The following is an 11,411-nucleotide window of genomic DNA, read 5'->3' as shown; positions in this document are numbered from 1 at the left end:
TGGTAGGCACGCTCGCCCCAGCTTTAGCACTCAGGGGCCAGCCAGGGCAGCCTGCAGGGAGTGGTGGCCCGCCCGCCAGGGAGCAGCTGGGCCCCGCCCGGGCCGGCCCCCGGACAGGGGCGGGCGAGAGGAGGGGAGGGAAGGGGAGGGGTGGCTCGCCCCTTCGGGACTGCCGGCGCTGCATTGGCCCAAAGTTCCCGTACGTCACCGGGAGGGCAGGTCCCCTGAAGTCCTGTGCACATAACGGGCAGCGCGCACTCCGAGGCGGCTTCTCCAGAGCGCAGGCTGGAACCGGCGGGCGCAGCGAGCCCAGAGCACCCCACGAGCTGAGCGTGCAGGACGCGCCCCCACCACACGCACCCCACGGCCGCTGAATGAGGCCCGCAGCGCCCCGCCGGAGGTCCGCCCGCTGAGGCGCCCGGTGCGCGCACCTGCCAGCCCGCGAGCCATGGGGCAGCCCGGGAACAGCAGCGTCTTCTTGCTGGCGCCCAACGGAAGCCACCCGCCGGACCACGACGTCACGCAGGAACGGGACGAGGCGTGGGTGGTGGGCATGGCCATCGTCATGTCGCTCATCGTCCTGGCCACCGTGTTTGGCAACGTGCTGGTCATCACGGCCATTGCCAGGTTCGAACGTCTGCAGACGGTCACCAATTACTTCATCACTTCTCTGGCCTGTGCCGACCTGGTCATGGGCCTGGCAGTGGTGCCCTTTGGGGCCAGCCATATCCTCATGAAAATGTGGACTTTTGGCAACTTCTGGTGCGAGTTTTGGACTTCCATTGATGTGCTGTGCGTCACGGCCAGCATCGAGACCCTGTGCGTGATCGCGGTGGATCGCTACTTCGCCATCACATCTCCCTTCAAGTACCAGAGCCTGCTAACCAAGAATAAGGCCCGGGTGGTCATCCTGATGGTGTGGATCGTGTCAGGCCTTACCTCCTTCTTGCCCATCCAGATGCACTGGTACCGGGCCACCCACCAGGAAGCCATCAACTGCTACGCCAAGGAGACCTGCTGTGACTTCTTTACGAACCAAGCCTATGCCATTGCCTCCTCCATCGTGTCCTTCTACGTGCCCCTGGTGATCATGGTCTTCGTCTACTCCAGGGTCTTCCAGGTGGCCAAAAGGCAGCTCCAGAAGATTGACAAATCTGAGGGTCGCTTCCACGCGCAGCACCTCAGCCAGGCTGAGCACGATGGGCGGAGCGGGCACGGGCTCCGCAGGTCCTCCAAGTTCTGCTTGAAGGAACACAAAGCCCTCAAGACACTGGGCATCATTATGGGCACTTTCACCCTCTGCTGGCTGCCCTTCTTCATCGTCAACATTGTGCATGCGATCCAGGATAACCTCATCCCTAAGGAAGTTTACATCCTCCTGAACTGGGTGGGCTATGTCAATTCTGCTTTCAACCCCCTTATCTACTGCCGGAGCCCGGATTTCAGGATTGCCTTCCAGGAGCTTCTGTGCCTGCGCAGGTCTTCTCTGAAGGCCTATGGGAATGGCTGTTCCAACAACAGCAACGGCAAAACTGAGTACTCGGGGGAGCAGAGTGCCTATCACGTGGAGCAGGAGAAAGAAAACGAACTGCTGCCCGAGGACCCCCCAGGCACGGAAGACTTTGTGAAGTGTCAAGGTACTGTGCCTAACCATAGCATTGGTTCACAAGGGAGGCATTGTAGTACAAATGACTCACTGCTGTAAAGCAGTTTTTCTATTTTTTAAGATTCCCCCCCCCCCAAAGAACACTAAATAGACTATTTAACTTGAGTGTAATAAATTTAGAATAAAATTGTATAGAGATATGCAGGAGGAAGGGCATCCTTCTGCCTTTTTTTTTTATTTTTTTAAGCTGTAAATTGAGTGTGTCTTGTACAGTTCAGTTCCTCTTTGCACAGAACTTGTAAGTTCACGTCTGAAGAGCTTTAGTCCTCGAGGACTTCGGTCTGCTGTGTTTTGATAACTTTTTCATGTATCTACCTCACTGGTCAAGTATTAGGGGTGATATATTGCTGCTGATAGTTTGTATCTGAAGGAGATTTTCCTTCTTGCACCCTTGGACTTGAGGCTCTTGAGTATCTCAGACCTCCCATCTGTGAACATGGACTCTCTCCCGCTCCTCTTATTTGCTCAAATGGGGTGTTGTAGGCAGGGACTTGAGGGGCAGCTTCAGTTGTTTTTCTGAGCAAAGTCTGAAGTTTACAGTAAATAAACTGTTTGCTCATGTCTGCATTGCACCTGTTTCTCCAAAACCCCTTGACTGGAGTGTCGTTGTCTCCCCCACTGGAAACCACAGGTAACTATTTGTAATAACTGCCCAATGACTTAATGTGGAATGATACCAGAATGACATGCCCTGATTGCTTAACCCTTTCATTTGCCTTTGAATCTACTGCTGCAAATCTGCGTCTCTCCTGACACTCGTGCCCCAGATCGGTTCTGCCTGCTCTCGGTACAACTCGGCTCGCCCCACGGTTATTGTTCTGTGTTGTTACTGCAGAAACACTGACTCATAGGAGCAGAGTTATGGGCATATGTTTTGTCCCTCCGTGCGCCCCCACCACCCACCTTCCAGTTCTACTTGTTTCATAACTGCTTATATTTATATCTTTGCCATGTCTTATAGTGGAGCTCTTTGTACTGCATTGGGGCTTGGCATTTTAAGGATAAGGAAGATGTTCTTGTGAAAAAGCTGCTCAAACGTGGCCTTGTAATTCCGAGGAAAAATAAAAGGGCTTTGGTCACAGGGAGAAAAGCTGGAAAACGCATAACTGATGAATACCTCATGACCTAGAAACAGGGCTTCAACCCCTGCTCCTCCTTTCCTTCCGTCCCTGCTTTCCTCTCTGGTTGACTCTTCTCACGTCAATACAAAGCAAAGTTTCTCAGTTTCGGCACTGTTAGCATTTGGGACCAGATAACGCTTTGTCGTGGGGGGTCCGTCCCATGCATTGTAGGATGTTTACCACCATCCCTGTCCTCTACCCATTAGATGCCAGTAGCACCCCCTGAGTTATAACAACCAAAATTGTCTCCATATATTGCCAAATACAACCTGTGGGGTGAAATAGCCCCTGGTTGAAAGCCACGGATGCAAACTTTAAAAATCTAAATAGATTTTTAGATTCTAATTCAAGTGCTTTATTTTTATGGCCTCAGAGGGATTTTTTCGCAGTTCACCCAGTCAGCGACAGACCCTAGGCCAGTGCTCCTTCCGCTCCATCATGCTGCCTTCTAAACTGGCCTTCCAGCTGCCCAGACGGTGACCACGAGACGTTAGGAGGTTTGAAGGCTGTACATGAATCGCTGGGGAGGGCTTATCAATGGAGGAGGCCTGTGGGTCAGGACTGCCTGTTTGTGGAGAGATTATAATACTATTAAGAGGCGCATTAGGGGAAATCACAAAAGTAAACACATTTCTTCTCCCAGCCCCTTTCTATTTTTGCCTGTGTGTCTGAGCCAGAGCTTGGCCCAGGTCTGATGGAGTGGATCGTCCTCCTTGGCAACGCCGGGCTGGAGAGGATCCGCCTGCAGGGTTCATTGCCATTTCACTGGCTCCTGAAGCTGACTCCAATCCTCTCTTCCCTTCTGCCCAGCCAAGGTCCCCAACCAGAAAAGCAATGGCCTTCTCTGCTTCCTGTCAGCTCAGTGTGGGGGGTGTCTGGGAGAGCACTGAGCTCTTAGGAGAATGTTAGGCACCCGTGTTTTTGGAATGTGGCAAATTGGAGAGTCTGTGTCATTCAGCACTTTTGCTTTTTCTCCAAGAGTTTTCATATCTATTATCACATGCTCTTTCTACTGCTCTGGGCCCCACACCCAGAGATTTGAGCAGCTTCTCCAGCTAATCATCACACTCTCATTAGCCTCATAGGATCTTGGACATGGAAGAGCCCATAGAAAGCATTTGACATCTGAAAAGACCAAAAGCCTATGAGGGGGTAATGACCTGCCCAAGGTAAGCAGCTAAGGATGTCAGAGCAGGGCTCAAGCCAGGGAACCCAACTGCCATTCCAGGAGCTGCTGTGTTCTCTCCTCCATGTCTGCATGAGTCCTGTCCTTACCCACAATTGTGGAAGCTTTCTCTGGGGCTGTAGCATAACAAACTCATTTCAGCAGGTACTTTTTTTCTTTTGGATCCTTAACTCAAAACTCAAGAAATAAGGTAATAATCTGCAGGAGGAATAAGAGAAAGAATTGTTCCTTTTTCTCGGCAAGAATCCACTAGGATATCCTCTGCATTTAGGGAAGCTAGGAGATGCCTTGGCTTTTTATGATGTGCCAAGAATTTCAAGCCACTCCAGGTAGAAATTACTGTGGTATTGTTTCAAAAAAAAAAAAATAATTGGAAACTTGTCATCATTTGTAAGTCCTGTGGACAACAAATATCATTAATAAACAATGTCAATATTATATATATACTCTTTTGGTGCATCTGACCTAATCTCAGCTAAAAATTCAGCTATGAATGTTAATTTGGATTCCCAGCTAAAAGGGGAGTTTAGCCATGTTCAGGTCCGTTTATGAATACTTTAAATACAAGAACTTTGATCAGCTTTAAGGATCTTGATAAGCAAGAATATTCTAGGCATATCCTAATCCCTTGCTTCCTTGCTTTCTACCTCCTTTACTGTTGCTTTGTTTCTTTTGGGGGGCAGGATTTTGTAAGTGTCCCTTTGTCCCTCTCTTTGCTGACATGCTGGTTACTAAGGTTTGTATTGGGTTCATCATCACACAGGGTTTTTTTTTTTTTTTTGCCTGGACAGCAAGTTCTTGGAGTCTGTCAAATGAGAACTTTATCCTGAGATGCAAGCTGACAGGTGTGAACGTGGCAGGACAGGGTGGGCCTCCCCACTAGGATAATTAATGGGAGAAAGAATCAGGGGTAAAGGGAGTTTGGGAACAGGAACTGTCCGCACATGATGCTTAGAGTGTTTCTTAGGAAGAACCTACTGCCAAATGGAGACGAGACCAGAATCAGTCAGGGGTAGTTACGGAGCGCCTGCTGTGTGCAGTATGGGAAAAGTGTAAGCTTCAGTCTCTGCCTTCTGGAGCATAATATTAATAGTACTAAACAGATGCCTTTTTATGGAATCTTATCAAACATTAGAGACTATGTTAGGCACCTGTTAGCATTATGTCATCTTTACAACCATAGGATATAAGGAGCATAATTATCCTCATCTAAGAGAGAACTGAGATTCAGAAAAGTTAAGTAACTTTTCAAATCCAACTGGTTGCAGAGTCAGGACTAGAAACCAGGTCTATGTAATTCCAGTGTCCATGGAGCCTAGCACCCATGCACACCAGGAAGCAGCATGAGGCAGTTTATAACCCGTGCCAGAATAAGTGTAAGAACTGGAAATGTAATACCTTGTTGAGAGAAGAGAGAGATTGCTGTGGGTTGGGGTGGGGAGGAATGTTCCCTTCCAAGCATGTGACTGCAGGGTTATTGGGGACTGAGACAGGAAACCAATCATGAAGTGCACAGTGTGCTTCTCTGAGTTTTTGCTTTGTCTTTTCATCAGAGAATCAGGCCAAATTGGAAAGAGGACATGAAACTAAAATGAGCACAGCAGGGTAAAGCAGAAACACAGGCTGCCCTACGCCCTGGCAAAACCATTCTCAGTGCCAGAGTTGAGAAGTTCTCCTAAATTGATGGCTAGCTGGACCTTACGGAAATCTGGTAGGTGTGTGTGGTCCTAGGGGTGCACTGTCCATTTCGAGGTAGCATTCTAGACCAAGGGAGGTGATTTCTGACAGAGAGCAAGGAAGGTTAATACACTTTCAATGAGCCTTTTCACTGACAGTATAATGTCTACTAAATTCAGCTCTGTGCTAATCTCTACTTCACTAACAGTGCAAATATAATTTGAAGGAGGAATTTTTGAAATACCTAAGAGAACAAACTTCCCAACCACTTTTAAGAACTTGAGAAATGTTGGTGTCTTATGAATAATGAGAGTCAGGCTGAGTCGCTAGAGCCCTGGATTGGGATTCACACAGCTAGAGTCATGGTCTCAACCCAGCCTGTCTCTCTCTGTGTCTGTCTGTCTTTTTCTCTGTAAAGTTGGGTAAAATGGCTTTCTTAAAGGGACCTTAAAAGTGAGCAAAAGCTCATCTGTAAACTAATGAGGCCAGTGCAAGTGGCATCTGAGTTCCACTCAGCTCTGAATTTATATAGATGTTAATTTAGAGGCAATTTAGAAATAGCCATTTATATTTCTGTTCAGAGCTGATGACATTTGTAACATAAATAATGGCTGAATATTCTGGTTGCAGTCAGCCTGCAGAAGAGTATGCTATAAGCGACTATTTGGTGCATGATAACTGCTTTTAAATATTTCAGGACCGTCTGGGGTAAAAGGGGGCTACCAGTACTATATGAATAGCAGAAGGCAAGAAGAACCTTCCCAGCTCAGGTGAAGGGAGACTTTTCTAAGAGTAAAATAAGTTATCAGAATAGAGAGCCTCCTGTCTTTGGAGGTATTCAAGAGAAGCCCAGATGAGGCTCTGTGGGGGACGAAGCCCAGGAATTCTTGCACTAAGTAGGAGGCTGGACTAGGCTCCTTCTAAATCTGTGATCCTATATTCTTGAAAAAAATAGATCTGAATGTCCTTAAAAAGTATTCAGAGTGTTCCCTAATTCCGGCTGGCCTTCCCCCCAATTCCTCTAGATTTCAGAGGTTTCACTGCATTCCTAAACAGGAAACCTCTCGGGGAAATGAGGATCCCAACAGTCCTTGGCCATAGGGGGAAATCCAGAAATAGAGCAATAAGGTTAAGCAGTTTTCCAAACTATTAGACCTTTTCATCAGCTGCTCTTCCCATGCCTTTTGCAAATGACCTACTAACTCCCAGAGAGAGAATAATGAAAGCTGCAAAGTCCTCTCTGCAAAGGCTATTACATCCTTCTCCACCCTCAGAATCATTGTGCTTCCTGTGATCTTTCCGTCACCCTAACAGGGTGGGAAGGAAGGGAGGCAAGTCTCTGGCCAGCACCGGAGCACTTCAAAGCCTTCTGGCCCCAAAGCCTGGAGATCTAGGGTCTGTGGTGGCCCCTGCTAGTCTGGGTAACCTCAGGCAGGCCACTTCCTTTCTCTATACCTGTTTCATCATCTCTGAAGAGAGATGCTTTGGTTTACATGAGTCCTCTCTTTCCTTCTTTCTCCAAAATTTTGTAAGATTTCAGGAAGTCTTCAGTTTTGCACATCTGACCACATTGCTTTTATTTTAAAGCACATTTTTTTGCTTTAGAATGGTGATAGGTACTTGTTACAGAACATTTAGAAGTATATGAAAGGGCTTGGCATTGTGGCTCATGCCTGTAATCCCAGCACTTTGGGAGGCTGAGGCATGAGGATCACTTGAGTTTGAGGCCAAGAGTTTGAGACCAGCCTGGGCAACACAGTGAGACCCTGTCTCTACAACAAATTAAAAAATTAGCTGGGCATGGTGGTGCGCACTTGTAATCCCAGCTACTTGGGAGGCTGAGGCAGGAGGATTTCTTGAGCCCAGGAGTTTGAGGTTGCATTGAGCTATGATTGTATCACTGTATTCCAGCCTGGGAGATAAAGCAAGACTCAGTCTCAAAAGAAAAAAAAATATATGAAAGTACAAAATGAGATAAATCACACATAATGTTACTACCTAGAAATAGCCATTGTTAAATTTGATGATGTATGTGCTTCCAGTCTTTGTTCTAAGCATGGCTATATAAATGTGTATAAATATATTTTTAAATAAAAATAGAATTAAATTATTCATACTGTTTTGGATCCATTGCTAATATTTTCACAAATACCCCCTTGAATATATATTTTTTTCTGTATGCTGTGATCCAGATATTATAATTCCTGCTTGCCCATTGGCATGGTAATACAGAGTGGTTAGCAGTTCTCAAACGTTAGGATGCAAAAGAATCACCACTCCTAGGGAGTCTGAATCTGGAGGCCTGAGTTGGGGCCCAACAATCTGAATTTTAGCAAGTTTCCCCAGGTTTTTCCAACATACTTGCTCCATGGACCACATTTTGAGGAACAAGATTACGAAGGTATAAACTTTGCAAATTAAACAGAATGCCCCCTCAACCTTGCTGGTGGATGAAAAAGATGTTTCCATACACATATTGTTGAAAGCATGCTTTCTGCACCTGGGCTCTAATCTGCTTTCAGAGCATGGGAAACTAACCACTGAACTCCCAGGACAGAGTTCTTTCTGCATTGTTGAATGCCGCCAACCCAGCCTGTTGACTTGGGTTAAAATAAGTCTATTCAGATCACATAGTGACCAATACCTGCTATTTGAAAAGGGCAACAATAGGTTCCTATTCCAACCCACCTCTTGTGATAATAGCAATGCTGTAACTACAGAATGCTTCCTACAAGCCACAGCCACGCACTGCATTTGGCAATTGCTGTGCATGGTCTGATTGAGGACTCACAGCAACGCTACCACATAGCGCTATTATGTGCCATTATGTTTGTCATCATTTTTTAAATAAGGACACTGAGACTTGAGGAGGTTAATTAAGTTGCTCAAGATCACACAACCCACTGGAGGGAAACCCGGGCATTCTGAACCAGAGCTAGTGTGTTTTGCCACTAGAATAGGACATCTGTCTTTCCCCTGTTGAGGATAGGGGAGAGAGAAGATTATGAGAAGAAAGTTTGGGTGCATTTTGTTCTAATTCCCCAGGGATCCTTTTCAGAGGGGGCTGATTAATCTCTGACCCTTGAAACTAAGGGGCAAGCGCATGCTATTATTAGGAAGGTCGTGACTAAGTATAGACTAGGAAACCAGATTGCACGTAGAGTCGGCATCACTGTCTTTCACATTGTTCAGGCGCAGTCTGAGTGAGCTGCCCCTGCTAGGTGGGAGGGCTGAGGGAGGAGCCTGGTGACAGCACATTGGTTTGCGCTGAGTCAAAGCACCATTTTCGGGTGAGGGGAGCCCTTGACATCTGGAAATCGGGTGCTTTTCTCTTCCCTCTGCCCAGGTCTGTGTCAACACCTGAAGCTTCTCATTCGAGAATAGGAGGGCAGGACGGGCCACGCAGAGCCTATTAACCCCTCGGTGCACTGGCTGCAAAACCCAGGCTCAAAGCAGCCAGAGTCACCGGGCAAAGTAATACAGGACCCAAGAGAGGACAGCCTCTTCTGACTTGTTTCATTATTACTTTTTCCAGTGCTGTAAGGGGAAGATTGAAGTTTCTAAATGTGTGCATTTATCCAGGAAGAGAAAACAGTTTTAAAAATCATAACAGCACCACCCATGACACAGCAAAAGTGCTTTCTTTTCTACCACACTACACCGATTTTACCTCCTAAGGCCTGTGCCCAAAACTTGCAGCTGCCTGTGTCTGAGGGTCTTCCTTCATTATCCCAATCAATTCTGTCTCTATTCGACTGCCTAGTTTTTTTTCTTTATAAAAAATATCCCTTTAGATATTTCTAAATATTGCAGACAACCCTGACCATGTTGCTTATGAATTATTAGACTTTGTTTCTTGCTTCATTTCCTACTCCATCTCTCTATAAATCCACATCCTCACCCAGCATCCTCAACCCAAAAGGATGGAGGGTTAACCTCAAGGACAGCAGGGTGCCAGCCTTAGAAATCTCTTTTTATAGAATCGTGGAAGGGCTAATGGTATCAGATTAGGTGTGAGTTTCTTAACATCATTTTATTTTATTGTAGTGGGTCCCAAGCCTTACAAAATAATTTAGGGAAACTTCTGAAAAAAAAATGCACAGTCCTGAAACCCATCCCCGAAATTCTGCTCTAACAGGGCCGTAATTGGGAGCCAGAAATCTGTATTTTGCCACAACTTCCCCAGAGGCTTGTGAAGCAGGTGCTCCAGAGATTACAGTTTCGGGGGTCCTGGAGATCACCCTGTCTTCCTCTCCCCTTCCCACTCTAGAGCATGAAACACAGCCACATAAAACTGGCTCTATTGGGCTGCATGTATTCACACAAATATCCATTCTGTCAAATAAACAGAATCCTAATTTCCCTGGGTTACCAAATAAAATAATGTAGAAGAAAACAATTTGTAAATGCTAAGACATTACCATAAAAGGGGAAGATGACAACAAATGCCTCAAGCAACTTCACACTTAATTAAAAATGTTTTGTCATGACATGGCTCTATACAATCACACCCTTCCGTAGCATCATGTCGCCTAGTCCCTGACCATCCGCATGTAAACGGAGAGGTGGTAGCCTAGGAAGAAAAAAGAATTTTGCCCCAGTGATAGGCTCCTAGTCCAGTGCTCCTTCCCTCACAACACCCCGCCTTGGGTTAAGTCAAATCATGCAAAGGTCTGTATGAATCAATTTGCCTCATGTACATAAACCCTCCTGCTTAGAAATCTGAACGGGGACCCGCCCAGCTGCAGAGAACAATATGACTCACACTTATAACCCCTACATCTACAGATATACACACCCAAATAAACACACAGAGACTTTTACGCTGACGCCTACACCCATATCAACACAAGTGCATACACATGCATTTTTGCACAGACAGGTACACAGCTAGGTCCTTTTGTGTATACGGCCACATGAATACGTGCACACATGCAGGACACAGACATACTCAGGCCTAAACATTTTCCCTTAGCTATATGCAGGAATAGGGATTCCTAAGCACACTTTTGTGAGCTGTAAGTGACCAAACATGCCAAGTCACGTAATCACGGTTACCCTGATACATACGTACACATAGATTCCTATGCTGACCCTCTCTCCCTATTAAGTACATACATCCTTAATTCCGTACATGTCTATTGACTTCTTCTTATGCGCCTGGAGCTGTTAGGTGCTGAAGATGAGCAAGTGAACAAAAGTAATTTATCTTTGCCCTTACTAATTTTGCATGCAATGGAAGAGATAAGTTTTTGAAATGCATACAAAATGGTAACTGCGGTGGGTACTATGAAGGAGATATAGGGTGTCTTCGGGGAATCTAACTAATTCTGAGAGGGCAGTAGATGTTCCCAAAAAGAAGTAAAGTTTCAGCTGATAGCTGAAAGATGACTAGCTAATTCCTAGAAAAAGAGAAGGGGGAAGAACATGCCGCTTGGGGACAAAAGCACGTGCAAATGTCCTGTGGAGATAGGAAACCTCATGCATAAGAAAGACTGAGTGAAGGTCAGTACAGCTGGTGTGCAGAAAGAGAGAGGACACAGTGGGTGCAGGATGGGGGTGCAGGATGAGCCTGCAGGTGGCAGGCAGGGGACACACTCTGAAGGCTTTTTTTAGGTGGTATTAAGTATTGGGGTCCTTATCCTAAGAGCATTTAGAAGCCACTGATATATTTGCAGGTCAGTTTGTATCTGGAGAGACTCTCTCTGAAGATATGCCTTCTCATACAAAAGCATTCTCACATAGATAGGTGCACACATGA

At 46.2% G+C, this 11,411-nt stretch overlaps 1 protein-coding gene across 1 annotated transcript in view; it reads left to right on the top strand.

Annotated features, from left to right (window-relative positions):
* Positions 1–242: 242 nt before the first annotated feature.
* ADRB2 (adrenoceptor beta 2) overlaps positions 243–11,411 on the top strand; it is a 52,417-nt gene continuing 41,248 nt past the window's right edge. Inside the window, exon 1 of the mRNA XM_045551420.1 lies at positions 243–1,637. Coding sequence (XP_045407376.1) covers positions 449–1,637 — 1,189 coding nt within the window. The 5' untranslated portion in view covers positions 243–448. The remainder of the gene's footprint in view (positions 1,638–11,411) is intronic.

Source organism: Lemur catta, chromosome 5 (genome assembly GCF_020740605.2).
Source record: "Lemur catta isolate mLemCat1 chromosome 5, mLemCat1.pri, whole genome shotgun sequence".
Taxonomy (NCBI): domain Eukaryota; kingdom Metazoa; phylum Chordata; class Mammalia; order Primates; family Lemuridae; genus Lemur; species Lemur catta.
Note: the sequence above shows the minus strand (reverse complement) of the source record. Positions and strands in the feature narration are given on the sequence as shown.